This window comes from Babylonia areolata, chromosome 17, assembly GCF_041734735.1.
Source record: "Babylonia areolata isolate BAREFJ2019XMU chromosome 17, ASM4173473v1, whole genome shotgun sequence".
Classification (NCBI taxonomy): Eukaryota; Metazoa; Mollusca; class Gastropoda; order Neogastropoda; family Buccinidae; genus Babylonia; species Babylonia areolata.
Genome location: NC_134892.1, coordinates 8,381,954 through 8,405,538, shown reverse-complemented (window position 1 = coordinate 8,405,538; position 23,585 = coordinate 8,381,954). Strand labels below are relative to the sequence as shown.

The window sequence follows — 23,585 nt, the reverse complement described above, 5'->3', positions numbered from 1 at the left end:
CCCCCACCCCCCACACACACTCCCACACCCCAGCTCCACACACACACACACACACACACACACACACACACACCGACCCCCCCACACACACACGCCGACCCCCCACACCCCCCTAGCCCCCCCACCCCCACACACACACACACACCCACCTCCACACCCCGACCCCCCACACCCCCACACACACACACCTCCACACCCCGACCCCCCCCCCACACACACACACACACACCCACACACACCTCCACACCCCGACCCCACTCCCCCCCCTTCCCCCTTCCCCCCCCCCCCCCCCCCACACACACACACACCACCACCCACTGTTATAACTGTCCATGAACAGAAGCAAGGAACCGTGTTCTCCTACAGTTCTCCTGCCTGGGGTTTCCTCCTCCTCCTCCTCCTCCTCCTCCTCCTCCTCCTCCTCCATCCTCACAGCAATGAAGGATCCTCTCAAGGTGTTTAGCACCAAATGTGGAGTGATGGCCTAGAGGTAACGCGTTCGCCTAAGGAAGCGAGCCCCCGGAGAATCTGAGCGCGCTGGTTCGAATCACGGCTCAGCCGCCGATATTTTCTCCCCCTCAACTTGACCCTGAGTGGGTGGTTTGGAAGCTGGTCACTCGGATGAGACTATAAACCGAGGTCCCGTGTGCAGCAAGCACTTAGCGCACGTAAAAGCACCCACGGCAACAAAAGGGTTGTTCCTGGCAAAATTCTGTAGAAAAATCCACTTCGATAGGAAAAACAATTTTTTTTTTTAAATGCACGCAGGAAAATAATACAACAACAAAAAATGGATGGCGCTGTAGTGTAGCGACGCGCTCTCTCCTTGAGGGAGAGCAGCCCGAATTTCACACAGAGAAATCTGTTGTGATAAAAAGAAATACAAATACAAATAAATACAAAGGTAGAGCTCAGAACTGTCCAGACCGAAACCTGTATCACGTCGAAGGATAGCAACTGACGTCACCACTGACCGTGAAACACAAGATCAGACTCCTACGAGCGAGCACTGGTATTTTCCGTCTTCCTGTTTTCATGCGAGACAATGGGCCCTCATGGCCGGGCATGGAAAGGAGAATTCGACGGGCGCAATAGCCGAGTGGTTAAAGCGTTGGACTTTCAATCTGACGGTCCGGGGTTCGAATCTCGGCAACGGGTGGAGGGATTTTTTTTCCGATCTCCCAGGTCAACCTATGTGCAGACCTGCTCAGTGCCTGAACCCATTTCGTGTTGTGTATACGGCAAGCAGAAGATCAAATACGCACGTTAAAGATCCTGTAATCCATGTCAGCGTTCGGTGGATTATGGACACAAGAAGATACCCAGCATGCACACCCCCGAAAGCGGAGTATGGCTGCCTAACATGGCGGGGTTAAAAAAAATAATAATAATTATAAAAAAAAACGGTCATACACGTAAAAGCCCTCTCGTGTACATACCAGTGACACGTGGGAGTTGCAGCCAACGAACGAAGAAGATGAAGAAGAAAGGAGAATTCAAGCCATGGCGGTCATGGAAGTGAGATGTTTTCGGCAAGATAGTGGAGTGATGGCCTAGAGGTAACGCGTCCGCATAGGAAGCGAGAGAATCTGAGCGCGCTGGTTCGAATCACGGCTCAGCCGCCGATATTTTCTCCCCCTCCACTAGACCTTGAATGGTGGTCTGGACGCTAGTCATTCGGATGAGACGATAAACCGAGGTCCCGTGTGCAACATGCACTTAGCGCACGTAAAAGAACCCACGGCAACAAAAGGGTTGTCCCTGGCAAAATTTTGTAGAAAAGTCCACTTCGATAGGAAAAACAAATAAAACTGCACGCAGGAAAAAATACAAAAAAATGGGTGGCGCTGTAGTGTAGCGACGCGCTCTCGCTGGGGAGAGCAGCCCGAATTTCACACAGAGAAATCTGTTGTGATATATATATATATATATATATATATATATGTGTGTATATATATATATATATATATATATATATATAAAGATACTAAACAACAGATTGAAATACTAAACAACATGAACCCAACGCGCAGTCAGTTCATATCACAGGACTGACATCAGTTTACAGCTGGACCAACAGCAAAGTGAGAGCTGTATGATCAATGGTTTCTGCAATGCAGTGGGAAAGTCATTGACAGCTTAGTCTTTTGTGAAGGATCATAACTCTCAAACTAGGAGACCAGATTGCACTGGCACTTAGTGCTGCAGCCTTGGGGGGAGGGGGGGGGGGGGGGGGGGGGGGGGGCTAGTTGGCTTTTGGGAACAATCCCACACTCACACACGCACGAACGCACACGTACACACACACACACACACACACACACACAACACCTATACATCCATGAAAGCAGATGACAATGGTATAGATCATTGTACTGATTTTTGTGGTCAGCTTTGAACTGCGATTTTGAATAAGTTTGGTCACTATCACTGTCACTATCACTGTCACTGTCACTGTTTCCGAAAGCTGGTTTGGTCGTGGGGAGGGGGGGGAGGATGGGAGAGGGAGGGGGGGGGGGCACTGCATTACTGAACGAAAAAGAAGAAGAAGACACAGTGAGTTTCAGTTTCAGTTTCTCAAGGAGGCGTCACTGCGTTCGGACAAATCTGTATACCTTCCACCACTGTGACATTTGCTAGGCAGATGCCTAACCAGTTGCTTATTTATCATTATTGTTGTCTTTTTTATTTATTTATCTTATTTATTTATTTATCTATTTATTTATTTTATTTTCATTATTATTATTTATTTATTTATTATTATTTATTTATTTTATTTTATTTATTTTTTCTCAAGGCCTGACAAAGCGCGTTGGGTTACGCTGCTCGTCAGGCATCTGCTTGGCAGATGTGGTGTAGCGTATATGGATTTGTCCGAACGCAGTGACGCCTCCTTGAGCTACTGAAACTGAAACTGAAACTAACCAGTTCCATACCCCCAACGCGCTTAGTCAGGCCTTGAGTGGCATGCTTATTTATCTGTGTACCTATGACAGTGGATTTCTTTAACTCACTCAGTACGGCCAGTCCTCTCTTCTCCTCTACACAGACCCCTCGGATGTCCAGTGGGTGTCTGAATGACCCAACCTTTAGCTTCCGTCGTCAGAATTGTGGTATTCTTTGTCAACATTCACCTCTTCAGTATAAGAGCCTTCCGCTTGCAATATTTTGATGATGGTAATTGGGGTGAAACGCTGTTAACGTCGTCTCTTTCGCCGTTCGTATGGAGAGAGTTAACACAATTTTGCCAGAGGACAACACTCTCGTTGCCATGGGTTCTTTTTTTTTTCTTTTCTTTTCTTTTTTTTTTCAGTGCGCCAAGTGCGTGCTGCCCTGACACGGGACCTCGGGTTTTATCGTCTCATCCGACTGACAAGACGCTCAGTTTGATTTTTTCCAGTCAAACTTGGGAAGATCTGAACTGAAGGGCGAGAGCGGGATTCGAACCCACACATGACGGGCGCAATAGCCGAGTGGTTAAAGCGTTGGACTTTCAATCTGAGGGTCCCGGGTTCGAATCACGGTGACGGCGCCTGGTGGGTAAAGGGTGGAGATCTTTTACGATCTCCCAGGTCAACATATGTGCAGACCTGCTAGTGCCTGAACCCCCTTCGTGTGTATATGCAAGCAGAAGATCAAATACGCACGTTAAAGATCCTGTAATCCATATCAGCGTTCGGTGGGTTATGGAAACAAGAACATACCCACCACGGCATGCACACCCCCGAAAACGGAGTATGGCTGCCTATATGGCGGGGTAAAAACGGTCATACACGTAAAAGCCCACTCGTGTGCATACGAGTGAACGCAGAAGAAGAAGAACCCACACATTTCACAGACTTCTCTGTATATTGGCAGCTGAGCGTCGTAACCATTCTGCCAGAAGAAGTAGAAAGAGACACATTGATGGCGAATTTATTGCCCCGGTGACTGTAAAAGGCTTTTGGTGACCACTAACGGCTCTCTTTTTCGTATCCTTACACTCCCTCCCCCCGTCCCCCCCCACCCCCCCCCCACCCCCCACCGCCCCTGCTCTCCTCCTTTCCCCCCCTCTGTTCCTCCACCTTTGTCATCCACCTCGTCCATTATTCCACCCCTCTCCATGTCCGCGTCCACAAGGAGAGGGGAGACAACTTGGCTGAATCGCTGCACAGAAGCGGACACTGCTGACCTCCCTTGTCCGTCTCTCTCTCTCTCTCTCTCTCTCGGGGGGCGGTGAAAGACTGGCTGAAAATAACCGTGTTTGTTCCCCGTTTTTTTGTGTTAGTGAATGTTCGTGTTGTGTGTGTGTGTGTGTGTATGTGTGTTTTTTCTGGGTGTTTCGCTCTCTGACCGCTGATTGGCTTATTCTCTGTACGCGCAAGCGCACGCGCGCGCGTGGGTACGTGTGTGTGTGTGTGTGCCTGCGTGTCTCTGTGTTTGTGTGTGTCTATGTCTGTCTGTCTGCCTTCTCTCTCTCTCTCTGTCTCTCTCTTCTTCTTCTTCTTCTTCTTCTTCGACTCTCTTTCTTTTTTTGTGTCTATACCTGATATTATTCACATAATCATATCAACATTGATTGATATTCCATCATATTTTCTGTTCTGCCCTGTGTCAGTCTGTTCATACACCACCCTCCGTTGTTCATCTCAGTGGAACAATTTGTCGCAGTTTCAAAAAAAAAAAATAACAGTCTTGGCACAGGAAACTGTCCATTGCAGATCACTGGCCATATGGTCACTCACAAGAGTAGACCCAGCGCTGTGTGTATGTATATAAGCAATATAGTTCCCGTTCTTAAGTGGTGTGAGACGATTTATTTTCGCCATATCGAGTCTGCTTTGAGAATCGCAGCTGCCTGATCAAGTTATGCTTTAGAAATCGAACTGGTCAGATAGTTTTGGGAGAATAGTTAAATGTTACGTGATTGTGAAGGTACGTACTGTATACCTTTGGTCAGTGATGTATGTTTGAACGTAATTTTATGTTATCAATGTGTGTGTCATAATTATGGTGTTATTTGTGTTGACATTTGTCTGCTGTGTTTCTCTCCCTATATATATATATATATATATATATATATATATATATATATATATATATATATGCAGGATATGGGGGTGGGGGGGACAGCGGCATTTATATCAATAGTGGATGTTTTTTTGTTTGTTTGTTTGTGTTTTTTTTTGGGGGGGAGCACGTCCACATAGAGGTTTACACACACACACACACACACACACACACACACACACACACTGAGGAACACACGGGCACACACACACGCACACACACACACACGCGCGCACGCACACACACGACCGTGTATTCACTTCCAGGCTTCTGTCAGTGCTAAATATAAAGGTTTGCTGTCACTGAAATGTTTGATGTCAAAGCTTTCTTTTTTTCTCACCGCTTGGTCAGGCCTAGTTTCGTCATGCTGATTTACGTCATTTCCAAATTGACGTCAGAGTTGTGCACGCGCACTTGTTTATCCTTCACTAGTCTGTTGCTTTAACTCTGTGTGTGTGTTGCTGTTGTTGTTGATGTTGCTTTTATTGTTTTCAGTCACTATTCTGTCGTTGTGTGTGTGTGTGTGTGTGTTTGCGCGTGTTCGTGTGTGTGTGTGTGTGTGCGCGCGCGCGCGCTCTTGTGTGTGTGTGTGTGTGTGTGTAACCGATTCCGTTGTTTTTTTCTGTGTTGCAGTTTAACATTGCTGTTCCCAAATCGTAAAGACTATTGTATTTTTTTACATTTATTAAAGTGTGAGAGATTTACAACGTGTGTTCTGTGATTGTTCTTCCAATGTTTTTCCTTTTTCTTTTTCTTTTTTCTTTTTCTTTTTTCTAAAATAGGTTTGTCAGTAGCAGCAAAAGTAACAGCAGAGACAACATTAGCAGAAGTAGCAACAACAACAATAGCAGCAACAACAACAATAGCAGCAACAAAAATAGCTGCAGCTGTAGCAACAGCAAGAATTACAAAATAGCAAGAACAAAAAAAATAGATGAATGCTACAGGTACACTTTCGTATGGCTATTGGATATGCAATACCTATAACAGGAATAATTACTATCATCATTTTACTTTTTTTTTATGTATGCACTTTAGGTCGTCAGTCTTCTTCTTCTACTACTACTACTACTACTTCTTTACTTCTTCTTCTTATACTACTACTTCTACTTCTTCTGCTTCTTCTTCTACCACTTCTACTTCTTCTGCTTCTTCTTCTACTTCTTCTTCTTCTTCTGCGTTTGTGGGCTGCAAATCCGACGTTCCCTCGTGCGTACAATTGGACTTTTATATGTCATTTAGGCAGTCGTACTCCGTTTTCGGGGGTACTTTGGGTAATGAAAGGTAGTGGCCTTGTGCGTTCTCGTCCGACGGGGATCATATTAAGAGTTCTGGGTTCAATTCTCGCATGTTTCGTTTTCCTATTTTCTTTCTTTTTTTCTTTTTCTTCTTTTTTTTTTTCTTTTCTTTTTTTTCTTTTTTAAAGGAATTATTGTGAGATTTAAGATGCGTGTCAATTTAGTCACTAAACCTTACACAGAGTATGGTGAGGTGCTGTGTGATGCAAAGACGATCTAGGATTGAACTGATGTTGTATGTACTATATACTGCTTCTTAGACTTAATTATTAAAAAGAAAAGTTACTTGTTGAAGCAAAGGAAAGAGGACAGGAACCTTTTACTTAAAGCCACGGCAGTAAGAGTTATGTATCAGAAAGAAAAAAAAAATGTGGGGGGTTGGGGGTGGGGGGGTGGAAGGGATATAAATTGCCGCAGCCATCACAGTGCAGAGGGCGACGTGAATCAAGGGACGTAAATGATGCTAAATTGATCCTGGCAGAATATGTGATGAGTATTTTCCCTTGCATCAGTTTTTTCGGTGTTTCCCCTCCTCTCCCCTCACCCCTACCCCTCCACCCCGCTCTGTGCGCTTTTTATCCATCAGTATTAACTCGTCACTCCCGCTCTGTCTCACACACGCACGCACGCACACACACACAACACACACACACACACACACACACACACACACACGGCCCAACAAGCTTGAGAATGACCACGACAAAACACCCCAGGAAATAACAAGCACCACGACGGACTTTCAGTCTGAGGGTCCCAGGTTCGAATCTCGGTGACGGCGCCTGGTGGGTAAAGGGTGGAGATTTTTTCCGATCTCCCGGGTCAACATACGTATGTGCAGACCTGCTAGTGCCTGAACAACCCTTTCGTGTGTATATGCAAGCAGAAGATCAAATACGCACGTTAAAGATCCTGTAATCCATGTCAGCGTTTGGTGGGTTATGGAAACAAGAACATACCCAACATGCACGCTCCCGAAAAGCGGAGTATGGCTGCCTGCATGGCGGGGTAAAAACGGTCATACACGTAAAAGCCCACTCGTGTGCATACGAGTGAACGTGGGAGTCGCGGCAGTCCACAAACGAAGAAGAAGAAAATAAGCCACACAATCACCACACAATGTCAAAAAAAAAAAAAAAGATGACCATCACGTTTGTCTTTTTATTGCGGACTAGTGACACAGGCACATGAAGACAAAACAAAGATTAAAAAAAATAAATAAAATGTAAAAATGATAAAAACATTTGAAAGGAACTATCCCCTGATTACGAACGATATGGAATGTACTTCATTGTCATTTCAACGTGCATTTGAAAAGAAAAAAAAAGGGGGGGGGCAAAGATATGTTTGAATAAACTCAACGACTGACAGCAAAATTCTTTTAAAAAAAAATCAAAAAAAATCTATATCGACAGAAAAGAAAATGTCTTCCAATACAGTTAAGTTGCAGAACATTAGGTATACCCGCTTTAAACATGAAGATAACATGCGTTTTATTTTTCAAAAGAAAAAAAAATGTATATATATCATATACTCTCAGAGCAAATAAGATGATTTCTTTAACACGAAAGAAATGATATGTCTGTGAAAATTTGTTCCAAAGTATTTCCTGATAAAAATTTCGTCGAAACTCACTTGTATATATGTACACAATTTATACATTTGAGAAAAAAAAAGATAATAACCATCCACCTTTAATCAAATAAAGAAATAGATAAAGAAAAAATCCCTCGCCAGCATAGAATAAATGACATCGTAAAAAAAAAAAAAAAATGGACAAGCATGACCAGTCAGAAGTCAGAAATAAATTACAATTCGAAGGAAAAAAAAACTGTCAGTCAGAAATACGTCATTACAAGAATGTCGTCAGGTCAAGTTAACGTCATCTCAGAAAAAACGTGATGATACTAATGATGTCATGGTCTACTTAAGACGTCATACGAGAAGCAAGCAGACATCATCAAGTCGTCGAACACAAATAAAAACTACCAATAATCATGGTCTGCTCAATAAGTCATAATAATTATGATATGCGAGTAGACGTCATCGTTGAACACAAAAACGAAATACCAGGCGATATGAACGGACGAGTTACTTGTGCTGTTCAGCAATAGCAAGCAGTGAGTGCATTAACAGCGTGCTGGCTATATTCATCATCAGTGAGCACCGTCAAGTCCAGAACTCCAGGCCTTAATACAATGCCATACAATGATGATATGATAAGACATATTGAACAAGGACAGTTCCCCTGACCCCCACCGTACTGTGAACGACCATGCCGTTCGAGAAATGGGACTCCACAGCCCGCTGGCAACCTACGACTCCACACAACAGATGAGCTTAGCTTTGCAAGCTGTCATCATCGAATCGAAACCGATGGACTGTCAAGACATTGACATACGCGGATGTCCCCCCCCCCCCCCCCCCTCCCCCTCCCTCGCACCCCCAACACACACACACCGCCTCCCCTCCTCCGACCCCCAGCCCCCTCCACCCCCCACCCCATCGTCCCCCCCCTGCCTCCCCGAACATCACAAGAAAGCCACACCAAAACACCGGAACCGGAAACCTGGCCATCACAGGAAGTGACGCGTGTTTACACCACAACACAGCTGAAAGCGCGGGATTCTCCCCCCCCCCCCCCCCCCCCCTCCCCCCCATTTCATCCGAAAGCGAAAAGGAAATATCTGATGCATTCCAAAAAGCAGTACACGTGGCATGGTTTAAAAATAAAATAAAATAAATCAGTATCGAAAACAAATGACAGCACAAGATTTGAACCGATCTTCCAACCAAACAGAAGGCAGGTTGTTTTTTTTTAACACAAGAAGCCATGAGTAAATAATACAGAAGCGCAGCGACAAGTTCACCATTTTGTCGGAGTGAAGAACACAGCGATGATTCGGCCTTCGACTCACTCCAGTGGTGTTTATATAAAGGAGGGGGGTGGGGGTGGGAACAAAAATGCATTAATTGCTAGCTGTAGCTTTGTTGCCGCTGGTTGTATCCATTCTCTCTTTGTGGGCATTTCTCATTTGACTCAATACACCACATTTCTTTTTTTTTTCTGGCCACAAGCCAAAAGCAGCATAATTCTAATTATAGACGATCATGTTATCAGAGCAGTAAACATCACCGATGATTATTTCAGCATTAACGACAGGCTGTGATACCATTCCAGCGTCACACACACACACACACACACACACACACACACACACACACACACACACTGTAACGTCAGCAAAAGAAAAAATAAATAAATTAAACCTGTTCCACTTCAAATGACAAGTTTCCAGTACTGGAGCAGTCAGAACAGCCACGGGTTTTCCAGGTTTTTATGGTCGTGGTAACAGACAGTACTGACAAGCCAGATAAAATGTATACACAGACAGAACCCCCACCCCCACCCCCACCACGCTACTCCCCACACCTCCACTTTTACAATGATGGATGGTAACTCTACAACGAGAATGAAATATAAAATAAAATAAAAAAGCAACTGTTATAACCCTTTCCCTCCCCCCCCCCCACACACACGCACATATATATATATATATTTATATGTGTGTGTGTGTGTGTGTGTGTGTTTCTTTTATCACAACATATTTCTCTGTGTGAAATTCAGGCTTCTCTCCCCAGGGAGAACGCGTCGCTACACTACAGCGCCACTCTTTTTCTTTTCTTTTTTTTTCTTCTGTCGCAGCGGATTTTTCCACAGAATTTTGCCAGGAACAACCCTTTTGTTGCCGTGGGTCCTTTAACGTGCGCTAAGTGCATGCTGCACACGGGACCTCGGTTTATCGTCTCAACCGAATGACTATAGCGTCCAGACCAACCACTCAAGGTCTAGGGGAGGGGGAGAAAATATCAGCGGCAGAGCCGTGATTCGAACCAGCGCGCTCAGATTCTCTCGCTTCCAAGGCGGACGCGTTACCTCTAGGCCATCACTCCACCACCTTCCATATAATTATGAGAGGGTGGGGGGAGGAGTGAGGATAAGAGAGAATAAACAATGCCTGAACAAATGCCGAGGACTCTTCAACAACACGAAACCGAATCAACATCAGACGCAGTGTTAAAATCAATCATTATAAAACGGTTTGATAAAATAAAAATTTAAAAAAAATTAAAATAATTAAAAAAACACGTTTTTCAACGATCCTTCAACCTTTTTACAGACATAACTGAATTCATGTCCACTGTGACAAAGGCTAGGCATAGGAAGGCGGGGCGCAAACCTCTCCTTCCACTTTTTTTTTTTTTTAAACCTTCCCCATCCAGAATCAGGTACATGTTCACACCCTGGGGAAGTGAGGACACAACACCATGCCGTGTGTGTGTCAGTGTCTGTGTCAGTGTCTGTGTGGCTGAAACCTGACTGAATGACACAGGAAACGAATGATGGGCGCCCAAAGTCACCTGTCAGTGTCTGTGTCAGTGTCTGTGTCAGTGTCTGTGTGGCTGAAACCTGACTGAATGACACAGGAAACGAATGATGGGCGCCCAAAGTCACCTGTCAGTGTCAGAGTCAGTGTCTGTGTCTGTGTCAGTGTCTGTGTGGCTCAAACCTGACTGAATGACACAGGAAACGAATGATGGGCGCCCAAAGTCACCTGTCAGTGTCAGAGTCAGTGTCTGTGACAGTGTCTGCGTGGCTCAAACCTGACTGAATGACACAGGAAACGAATGATGGGCGCCCAAAGTCACCTGTCAGTGTCAGAGTCAGTGTCTGTGACAGTGTCTGCGTGGCTCAAACCTGACTGAATGACACAGGAAACGAATGATGGGCGCCCAAAGTCACCTGTCAGTCGGCTCTACCCAGGTAGGCAGACTGAAGTGCAAAATGACTCCGTGTTCGTGAAGAGCTTAGAGCTTGGTCTCTGACCAAGGACAGGCGCTGTATAAGAACCCATATCATCATCGTCGTCGTCATCATCATCATCATCATCGTCGTCGTCGTAGTCATCATCATCACCCACCCCTTGACACCAACAGATTTGGCCAGAAAGGGAAACAACTGATATACAGTCAATGCAACAAGGGCGAAAAAGGGGGGAATGGGGGAGGGGACAAAATCCCACAGTTCAAAAGGAAATAAATGAACTGTCTTACAGTCAGTGCTGGGACACGGAAGGGCAAGGAGGGGGGTCAGGGGGGGTGGGGGGGGACAATATTTCATGGAAGAAAGAATATATATATATATATATATATATATATACTGTCACAATGAAGCGACAGAATTTCATAACTTTAAGGAAGACAGAAGCGCCATTCATCTCAAGAGTGACTAGACCTCAGGACAATATTTCATGAACTGACAGAACTGATCAATAAAGTGTTGCGCTGTCAGTGCGAAAGAGGTAGAAAAAAAACCCAATATGCTATAATCAATATGATTATATCCCATATTCAATGGAAAATAATATTATATAAACAATACTCTATATAAAGAGGTGAGAAGGAGGAAGTGTTATGCAAATCACTATGAAGGAAATAAATGACATTATAAAAAACTGAAGGTTGTACAGTTCGAGTGTAAAAAAAGATTAATAACATTATCGTCATAATGTCATAATCGTATTTCTCCCCCCCCCCCCCCCCCCCCCAAAAAAAAAGGCACCTTATCTTTCCGACAAGGCTCATCAAAGTTCACGAGCAGATGGTTAAACCAAACACACACACATGCCACCCCCTCCACTCCACACACAAACAGCAAGAAAACTGTCCAAAAAAAAATGCTGTCCATGGAGTGAGAAAAAAAAACAAAGAAAAGAAAAGAAAAGAAACCTCCACCCCCCACATCACCCATCCCGTTTCATATCAAACAAAACCTAATCACTGTTCTATTCAAAAGTTTCACAGCTGACAAAAGCACACACACACACACACACACACACACAAAATTATTATTTAGTATGACTGCGTGCGCTTGCTATCAGTGATGAAATATTTCTGAAAAATAAATGAAACAGAAACAACTTCATTTCTCAACAACATAGCAGAAAAAAAAACCTTTTTTTTAAACAGAAACAACTTCATTTATAAACAATACAGCAGAAAATAAAAACATCTTCTTTTTTTTAAACAGAAACAACTTCATTTATCCAACAACATAACACAAAGCAGAAAAAAAACTTTTTAAACAGAAACAACTTCATTTATAAACAATATAGCAGAAAATAAAAACATCTTCTTTTTTTTTTAAAAAAAACAAAAACAAAAAAACTTCATTTATCCAACAACATAGCAGAAAAAAAAAACTTTTTTTTAAACAGAAACAACTTCATTTATAAACAATACAGCAGAAAATAAAAACATCTTCTTTTTTTTAAACAGAAACAACTTCATTTATCCAACAACATAACACAAAGCAGAAAAAAAACTTTTTAAACAGAAACAACTTCATTTATAAACAATACAGCATGGGATAAAAAAAACATTTATAAACAATAATTATAGCAGAAAAAAGTCCAAAACAGAAAAAAAAACTTCATTTATAAACAGTGTCCACGAGTCCTAAGAGCCAGAAGAAAGCCTAAAGATACGCACATCACCAGAGGTCAGCGAAGCTTGTATTAATTAATTTTTTATCAGGTGAAATAAAAGCACATACATACTGAACAGTGGTCGTCATAAAGAAACACCCCTCCCCCCCCCCCCACGCCCCTCTCCCACAACCCACCCCCACCTTCTCCAAGCAAGAAAACACCCCCTCCCCCTCCTCCTCCTCCCTCCCTCCCTCTCTCTCTTGCACGTTTTGTGCAAACTATTCAATCAGTACTTGGGGAGAGAGAGATAAGCACATACTAATGTGCACCTCTTCTGCACTGGTTAAGAATGACTTACTTTAAGGCTTTTCTTGAGGTGTAAGCCATCAACAAGAGACCGTCTACATTTGTATTTTGTATTTGTATTTGTATTTCTTTTTATCACAACAGATTTCTCTGTGTGAAATTCGGGCTGCTCTCCTCAGGGAGAGCGCGTCGCTACACTATAGCGCCACCCATTTTTGGGGGGGGAGTATTTTGTCCTGCGTGCAGTTTTATTTGTTTTTCCTATCGAAGCGGATTTTTCTACAGAATTTGGCCAGGAACAACCCTTTTGTTGCCGTGGGTTGCGCTAAGTGCATGCTGCACACGGGACCTCGGTTTATCGTCTCATCCGAATGACTAGCGTCCAGACCCACCACTCAAGGTCTAGTGGAGGGGGAGAAAATATCGGCGGCTGAGCCATGATTCGAACCAGCGCGATCAGATTCTCTCGCTTCCTAGACGGACGCGTTACCTCTTGGCCATCACTCCATAAAGACCCAAAAATCCCGTGCCTCTGTCTCTCTCTGTCTGGCTCTAGAGGTAAAAAGCCCTATCTTCTTGGTGTCTGCCTAGAGGTGTCTTCGTCTGGTGTTCCTTTCTCTGTTCGTTACAAAATGGACATTTTTTTTGGGGGGGCGGGGGGGGCAGTTGGGGGCCGGGCGGGGGAGGAAGAGTATCAGTATCAGTAGCTCAAGGAGGCGTCACTGCGTTGGGTCAAATCCATACACGCTGAATAAATAAAAATAAGATAAAATAAAATAATAAAAAATAATAGATAAATACATAAAAATACTACTACTACTAATAATAATAATAATATTTATAAGGCGCAAAATCTTGATGAAGTCAACTCTAAGCGCGCACACGCACACACACACACACACACACACACACACACACTGATATGTATTGTTCTATTTGTCCAGAGCGTCAGATACCCCATCACAACAAGGGAAAAAGGGTACATGATTATTGTGTATATCTATGATATACATACATGCATGTGCGAGGGCGTTCGCACACACACACACACACACACACACACACAAACAACAACAACAACAACAACAACAAAACATCCATGGGAGAGCCACTCACCAACTGAATCTCCATCTTCTGATTTCTTGTCCAACAACCTCTGACAAAAATGACCTCATCTCAAAAGACTACACTTTGACACCTTCCTTTGCCTGAACGGTAAAAAAAAATCACACACACACACACACACACACACACACACACACACACACACTGTGTCACAGTTTCAGTTTCAGTTTCAAGGGAGTTTCAGTTTCAAGGGGGCTCAAGCATTCTGACTGATCCAAATACGTTATACACCACATCTGCTGTAAAAAAAATGGTAGTAAAAATGAAAAAATAATATTCTTTTTTTTTACAATTAACCCTTTCACTGCCAAACTCGCATTTATGCGGCAGCTAGGTAGAGGACCCACGTCACTGAAGGGTGACCAGATCATGGGTCTGTTATCCATGAACCTACTGCTCTTTATGTTCGGTGGTAGGATAGGCCACATATTCTACACATCACAGGGGGAATCCCCAGCTGTTCTTAGACACCATATTTTCTGTGTTTATTGTACAAGGGAATTTTACATTCAAAATTGACTGGCGGTGAAAGGGTTAAAGGGAGAAGCTGATGCCTGAACTTCACAAGAATACCCAACTGATCAGGCTTTCAGGGCCCAGCCTAGCCTTAGGTAAAACATTAAGTAACATAGAATGGAATACAATAGGCAAAATAAACAAACAAGTGATTTCATTAAAAAAAAATAAAAAATACAGTGAGGTGAAAGATGCGTGGAAGGGAAATAATTGAAAAACGACTCAACAACAACAACAACAATAATAATAATTATAGTAACAACAACAAGAACAACAATCATCATCATCATCATCATCACCATAACCATCATAATGATGATGATGATAATAACAACAACAAGGGGAAGAAGGAGGTGGTGGAAGATAATATTAACAACAACAACAACAACAATAATAATAATAATAATAATAATAATAATAATAATAATAATAATAATAATAATAATAATAATAATAATAATAATAATAATAATAACAACAACAGTAATAATAATAATAATAATAATGATAATTTGTGGCCGTTTTGGAGTCCTGTACTGGTCACCCGGTCCTGACTCCATGCAGACATCCCTCTCCCTCTCCCTCTCTCTCACTTGCCTTCATTTTCTTCTCGTTTTTGTTTTTTTAAGACAAAATATTACCCACGCCAACCACATCCGTAAAGAAAGCGTCGAGGTTGCTTTTTGGGGGGAGCAGGGGGTGGGGGGCTTGGTTGATGTTGTTGAATAAATGATTTTTTTTTTTTTTTTAAGTTTCCTTCATCATCATCATCATCAAAGTTGGAGTGAAACAAGGATGTGTCCTTGCTCCCACGCTGTTCGGAAATCTGACCGATTTATCGTTCCACAACTGAACCACAGTGTGAGTTATGATCTCTCTTTTTTTTTTTGTGGTTCTTGGTGATTTCTACTCTTCATTTTGTCAGCGAAATAAGTGGTTACTCCACCCCCCCCCCCACCCCCCCCCCACCCACCCTTCCACTCTTCCCATGCCCCCTCCCTCCTCCTCCTTCTACTCTCATCCTCCCCCTCCCCTACCCTCCTCCCTCTTCCCGAAAACTCAGCACTGTGACCAGACAAAGAGTTGATGTCCAAACTTGAGGAGGTCTGTAGTCATTTCACATCCACGCACGCTGAGAGCAGGACAGACTGAGTGGGACGCTGTCAGTGGTGGTGGTGACATGACGCAAAAAGGCTGACGTCACTCGGGGGTGACGCGCTTGTTTTTACAGTCCACTGGTCTTATGACGTCACTCGGTCGCATGACGTGCACGTGCTAATGACGCCGATGGGTCTCAACTGACATGACGTGCATTGTCCATTAGGTTTATGGCGCACCTCAAGTGACGTGGCGTGCGCAGTCCGCTGGGCCACTTGCCTTCTGTTACCTTGTCTTTGTCTGCCCTGTCTTGCCTTGCCTTTGTCGTGGCTTGCCTTGTCTTGTATTACCTTGTCTTTGTCCTGTCTTGCCTTGCCTTTGTCTTAACTTGCCTTGCCTTGTATTACTTTAGTCTTGGTCATGTCTTGCCTTGTCTTTGTCCTGCCTTGCCTTGTCTGCCCTGTCTTGCCTTGCCTTTGTCCTAACTTGCCTTGCCTTGTATTATTTTAGTCTTGGTCATGTCTTGCCTTGTCTTTGTCCTGTCTTGCCTTGCCTTGCCTTGTACTGCCTTGTCTTGCCTTGCCTTTGTCCTAACTTGCCTTGCCTTGTATTACTTTAGTCTTGGTCATGTCTTGCCTTGTATTGCCTTGTCTTTGTCCTGGCTTGCCTTGTTTTGTAATGCTTTGCCTTGCCTTTGTCCTGTCTTGCCTGGTCTTTGTCTTAACTTGCCTTGCCTTTGTCTTGTATTACTTTGTGTTGGTCATGGCTTGCCTTGTGTTGCCTTGCCTTTGTCCTGTCTTGCCTTGTATCATCTTGCCTTTGTCCTGTCTTTCCTTGCCTTTCATTGCCTTGTCTTTGTCTGCCATCTTGCCTTGCCAATGTCCTTGCTTGCCTTTGTCTGCCCTGTCTTGCCTTGCCTTTTGTCCTGTCTTGCCTTGTATTACCTTGTCTTTGTCCTGTCTTACCTTGTCTTTGTCTGTCCTGTCTTGCCTTGTCTTTGTCCCTGTCTTGCATTGTGTTGTATTGCCTTGCCTTGCCTTTCCTTGCCTCGCGTTCTCTTCTCTCAGCCTTGCCATCTTGTCTTTCCTTTCCTTTGTATTGCTTTGTCTTTGTCCTGTGTTGCCTTGTATTGTATTGCCTTGTCCCGTGTTGTCTTGTCTTTGTCCTGTGTTGCTTTGTATTGCCTTGTCTTTGTCCTGTGTTGCCTTGTATTGCCTTGTCTTCGTCCTGTCTTGCCTTGCCAGTGTTCTCCTCTCTTTTCCTTTGTCTTGGTCCTGTCTTGCCTTGTCTTTGTCCTGTGTTGCCTTGTATTGTATTGCCTTGTCTTTGTCCTGTCTTGCCTTGCCAGTGTTCTCCTCTCTTTGCCTTTGTCTTGGTCCTGTCTTGCCTTGTCCTGTGTTGCCTTGTATTGTATTGCCTTGTCTTTGTCCTGTCTTGCCTTGCCAGTGTCCTCCTCTCTTTGCCTTTGTCTTGCCTTGTCTTTGTCCTGTCTTGCCTTCCTTTCTCTTTGTCTTGTTTTCCTTGTCTTGTAATAATGCCCTGCCTTATTTTCAGCCTTGCCTTGCTTTGTCTCTCTAGCCAGTGGTCATGGTGAGTGTACTATATTCCCCCACCCACCCTCAGTCCCTGACGGACCACTTTTATAATGACGTCACTCCTTGACGCAGGTTGTGCACAGTCCATGATCACCCCCTTCTTGATGACGTCACTGTGTAAACGTTTCAAAAAAAAAAACAAAACAAAAGGTTGCCTGAGATCCGCTCTGATGACGCAAGGAACTCTGCTATCACGCCTTCGCTTCTTCCCGTGACGTCATCCTGTTGAACGTTGCGCACAGCGGTCCACAGACGAGCCTTCTCGTCGTGACGTCAATGTTGTCATGACGCACGCACAAAAAAAATCCATTGACTGTCCTTTTCTAGTTGTTTTTTTAATGACGTCAGTTTGTAACATGCTGTTACGAAACCATACTGACCATCACTGCGATGCGGTCATTGTGGTCACTCTGTTTTAGCGGGTGGACAGTTCAGTTACGTCGTTTTTCTGATGATGACCAGCTGACTAGGACAGTCTATGCACTCATCTATCTTTCTCTCTGTCCGTCTGTCTCTCTCTTTCTCTCACTCTCTCCAAATGGACCTATGGCCTAATGCATTGAATCATCTTAGTTCTGAGCTCTCTCTCTCTCTCTCTCTCTCCATGTGTATATGTCCTAGTTCATTAAATCATCCAAGTTCTATCTCTCTCTCTCTCTCTCTTTACATAGGCACATGGCTTTGTGCATTAAATCACTCGAGTTCTGAGTTCTCTTTCTTTCTCTCCCTCTCTCTCTCTTCCTTCTTCAAAGGATAGTATTGTCAATGGCAATAAAGAATGTCCGTGTCCGTGTCCGTGTCTCTCATTTCCTGAACCCTGTCTTTCGGGTCGCTGTTGAGCAGCTGTCAAGACACACAGTTGTTTTAAAGCGAAAGCTCGAAAAGGGTCTACTTTAAATAGTCCTGATTCCTGACGCCCGACGTGATTGCATGACCCTCCTCTCTAAATGCATTCCATTTCACAGGGAGTCTTTAAAGGGAGTATTTACCTTTAATTTACAGAGCTGACATATCGCATAAAAGCTGTCACGTGCTTCTAGTATTCAGTGACAACTGGACCAAAAAAAATCATTTCCAACTGTCAGCATGGATAGATCCAACTCCGGACAATCTCACATACATCATTTCAACAATATGCACAAAACTGTGCTTGCAAATAAAAAAAAACCTGTTAAGAATGATTCAAACAAAGAATGCAGTTCTGCTATTAGTCACATTCACACAATGGTATTCATGCGGTTATCAGCACAGTTTAAGATTCTATGTGGGAAAGTTCTCATCATGGTACCAGTTCAGTACACAACAAACAAAAAACAACCAAAAAAAAAACAAAACAAACAAACAAACAAACAAAAACAATGATAAATTGAATTTCAAGAAAACAAAAAGAATGATGGAATCTGTCAGTTTGGTTGCTGAAGTCAGTATCATGTACTGCTGGGAAACACAGCAGGAAATATTAATTAATCAAACAGCATCCTGAAAGCCCCGCCCATTTCTGTCTCGCCCATCACTTGGACAGGTGACTGACAGAATGTAAACCCCACCCGCTTGCTTCCTGCCCTTCACATGCACGTGCGAGTTGAGTCCCCCTTTTTTTTTTCTTTTTTTTTTTTTTTTTTACAAACTCCACCTACTTACATTATGCAATTCAGATTGACATGTGAATGACAATGGGATCCCCCCCCCCCCCGCCACCCCACCCCACCCCACCATTCCCTCCAGTCTGAAAATAAATTACGATGACCAACGTGGTAAAAGCTGGCGTCAATCCTTATCACATCCTTATCACATCCCTTCACCTCACCAAATGAATTTGTAGGGCAAATGAGCAGCGAAAGAAGCCCCACCCAAACACAGCTCACAGACAGGTGATTGACAATGTAATAAGCTCCACCCCTGACAAAAAAATGTAACAAGCTCCACCCACTTCCTTCCTGCCCGCGCTGTGCAGGCGATGGACAAGATGGTATGACTGATTGACAAGGCAGTAAGCTCAACCCACCTCCATCCTGCCTTTCAAAGGACAGGAAATGACAAATTTAGTTACAACTCATCCTCGTAGTTACCTGTACAGGTGACTGACAGGTTAGGTTGCGCTACAGGTGATTGATTGACAAGGCAGTAAGCCCAACCCATTTACACCCTGCCTTTCAGTGTCAAGGTAACTGACAAAATCGAGTTAGAGCTCCATCCACTTTCTTCTTTTCCTTATCTGTGCAGGTGATTACCCGAGATAGTATGTGTGGCTACAAGTGATTGGTTGCCAAGGCAGTAAGCTCAGCCCACTTCCATCCTGCCTTTCAGTGTCCAGGTAACTTTAGTTAGAGCTCAGCCCACTTCCATCCTTGCTCTTCACTGTGCAGGTGATTGACAAGACAAGATTGACAGTGACAGGATACTGACAACAAGGTATGAAGCTCCACCCACCCATCTCATTCCGCCTCTCTGATAGCTGATCACTCGATCTGTACAGAAGTGTCTGACAACGATTTTTATTTTGTTTGTTACTTGGCCCCGCCCACTTGTAAACTTCCTCTTCACTTTGAATATCCGCGCTTCATTTCAGTCTGCTACACCCAGTTTCCAGCCTTGCCGTCCAAAATTATGTACAGATGATTGACAATGTTCAAGCCCTACCCACCACTTTTCCTCCTGCTCAGCTCCTCACCTGCACAGATGGGGAAAAAAAACTTTTCAGCCTCAAACCAGTCCCAGTCTTAGCGTCAACCAATAGGTTGACAAACTCCAGCCAGTCCAGTCTTATATATCTACATCCTTTCTCCCTCCCACATGGGTGATTGACAATCTAAAACCCCGCCTCCGTCCATCTGAGCCTGTCCTTCATTTTACATACATATCCACCACGTGACTGACAGACTGCTAAGCCACGCCCACTTTCAGCCTTGCCCCTTCACCGTCTCCCATGATGTCATCCAGTGTAACCACGTGACAAGTCACATGGGGGTTGGGGGTGCGGCAGTTCACTGCAGGGTGCCGCCTATCCAGCTGTCCTCTATGAAGTCCAGGTCGTCCTCTTCCTGAAGAAGGTGAAGGTCGCCCACGCTGGCGCTCATCTTACGTCCTGCTCCAACCCCACCACCGCCCCCTCCCCCGCCCGAGCTTCCACCAGTCTCCAGGATGCCGGCATGGTGGTTGTTCCTGCCACGAAAGTTGCCTCCTCCTGCAACACGAACATGTACACGTGCGCGTGAAAACATACACACTCGCACGCACATGCACACACACACACACACACACACACACACACACACTTGTTATATGGAATTTGTGAAGCTGGAGAACTTGTGCAGTAGTAGTAGTAGTAGTAAGAGTAGTAATAATACGATAAACAGAGGTCCCGTATGCAGCATACAAACAGCGCACATAACATAACCCATGGCAACAAAAGGGTTTTCCATGGCAAAATTCTGTTGGGAAGCAAATCCACTTTGATAAAACAACAAATACACATGCAGCAGGAAAAAGAACCCAAACTTCTTGAGGGAGGGTAATAATACTGTATAACATGTAGATTTAGAAGAAGAAGAAGATGATGAAGAAGATGAAGATGATGATGATGATGATGATGGAGGAGGAGGAGGAGAAGAAGAAGAAGAAGAAGAAGAAGAAGAAGATGATGATGATGATGATGATGATGGAGAAGAAGATGATGATGATGATGATGGAGAAGAAGAAGAAGATGATGATGATGATGATGATGATGACGTTGATGACGACACCTACCTCTCCTCATCTGCCTCCTCCTATTTTCCAGCATGCCGTCCAGGTCAGCCACCAGACCCGGAAGTTCGTAGTACAACGCTTCCTCCCGCAGCAGCGCCACCTCGCGAAAGCCGTCCGGCAAGAGGAGACGATCCGTGCGGAGATAATTCAGGATGTGCCTAGAGAGAGAGAGACAGAGAGAGAGATGTTTATGAAGCGAACAGTTTCATTATCAAATTTTTTTCAAGTTGTCACTGCGTTCGGACAAATCCATTAAATACACTACTCCACATCAGCGAGGTAGATATCTAACAGCATCGTTAACCCAACGTTCTTGTCAGGCCTTGAGTGCAGAGGACAACGCTTTTGCCAAGGGTTCTTTTCCACTGCCCAAAGTGCTTGCTGCACACGGGACCTCGGTTTATTTGTCTCGTTGCCGTCACGAGCACCGTACGCTAGCTAATTAACTGATCAACTGATTATTGATGAACTAACTGCCACGTTCAGAGGACATAGGATGACTGAAGCCCTGAACTGAAGACGTTGCCGTCACGCTTATTTATTTAATCAAGTAATCTACTTCAATGAATTATTTAACTAGGTAACTACCACACTAACCATGGAGTTGCTTCCCTTGCTTGGCAGCCGGCAAGACGCCCCGACTCCAGCACAGTAAATTATTGCAGTTTTTATGAAGAATTAGCCCAACATGCCTGTTGAGGGACTCCCATTGACGTTGGAAACAACGCTAAATGCAATGCTGCGAGACATGAGGGCTGTCTTTCAAAGTCCAAGGCAGAGGCGATCAAACTGTCGTCGTTCTCAGAATGATAAGTACCGGTCAGCCCCTGTTGCACAAGCTGAAGACTACAGTGCTGCTGTTTATCGCCGAAAGTGTCCGTCACAGATCAACAGAGACAAGAGGAAAGCCGAAGAATACAGACAGAACCAGGAGAAAAATGCAAGTGGGCGTGATTCGTCTCCTTTCTGGTTTATTTTTGCCAACCCCTCCGCCCAGTCTGTTCTATGCCGCTGACAACAGTGACACGCTGATACCTTTTTACGCTGACATGTATGTGTACGGCCACCACCACCACCACCACCCTCCCTCTGCACCCCCCATGTCATCGAGCGACACACGACGTGACGACCAGCTGATCGACATGGCACACGGCGACACAAATTCACGTGCAGTGACAACACAACCATCCGCTTCACCTTCCTCCGCCATCCCGCCAGAACAGTGGTGGGAAAGCTGACCAAAATACGTTGCCGTCACGATCACCACATTGCCAAGAACAATCTGACTGATTCAACATTGAACAGATCTGTCCAGAGGTTGGGGGATGTCTAAAGCTGATCTAACGACGTCACAGTCGCGATCACCATAACCCGAGAATGATCTGATTGATTAACCAATAAACAAATCTACTCAGAAACTAGAGAAACAAATCTACTCAGAAAATAGACTACTTAGAAAATAGAGAAACAAATCTACTCAGAAAATAGAGAACACATTTCCGTCACTATCACGACGCTACAAGAGTTATCTCTGAATCATTTATCAGATCTATCCAGAAAATAGAGTGTGACTGAAGCTGACCTTCGCCATAAAGATGCTGCCGTCACGATCACCAAACGCCAATAATAATTTAATTCATTAACCAATTAACATATCTGTTCACAGTATAGGGGATGATTAAAGCTGACCTAAAGCAAGTTGCCGTCACTTGTGACAATCACCACACGCCAAGAATAATCTAATTAATAAACCAGTCGACAGATCTATCCAGAGAACAGAGGAAGACTAAAGCTGACCTGAAGTCGTAAGGATCACAACACTCCAAAAATAATCCAATAAACCAATCAACAGATCTACATATATCCAGATAATACAGGATACGTCGCCGTCACGACCACCCACACGCCAAGAATAATCTAATTAATCAACAAGTCAATCTATCAATCAACACATCTATCCAGAGCCAGAGAACAAGAGTGGAACTGAAGCTGACTTAATGAAGGACAGGATAATCTAATCAACTAACCAAGCAAATAACCAATTGATGAATTAACTAACCAAATCGACAGATCTACCCAGTGCCGGAAGACCCACTGAAAGCGTACAGGGATTCGAGATTATGCGATATAGCAAAATATAATAATAATAATAATATTTATATTATTAACAATAATAACAACAATACAATAATAAATGCGTGTTGAACGCTTAAATATCTTAAATATATAAATACCTGAACACATTGCCGTCGCGGTCAATGACGAGGAAGTTCCGGTCGTCACGTGGCACGTGCACGTGACCAGTGGCGATGCGCGCGAGCAGGGAGGCGGGATGGCGGAGGAAGGTGGAGCGAGTGGTG

General features: G+C 44.1%; 1 protein-coding gene across 1 annotated transcript in view; it reads right to left on the bottom strand.

Moving 5' to 3' along the window:
* Positions 1-19,208: 19,208 nt before the first annotated feature.
* The window catches only part of LOC143291477 (BTB/POZ domain-containing protein KCTD4-like), a 22,014-nt gene continuing 17,637 nt past the window's right edge, over positions 19,209-23,585 (bottom strand). Inside the window, exons 3-5 of the mRNA XM_076601356.1 lie at positions 23,460-23,585; positions 21,226-21,383; positions 19,209-20,662 (exon numbers count right to left, since the gene is read on the bottom strand). The exon at positions 23,460-23,585 is cut by the window's right edge and continues 35 nt beyond it. Coding sequence (XP_076457471.1) covers positions 20,463-20,662; positions 21,226-21,383; positions 23,460-23,585 — 484 coding nt within the window. The 3' untranslated portion in view covers positions 19,209-20,462. The remainder of the gene's footprint in view (positions 20,663-21,225; positions 21,384-23,459) is intronic.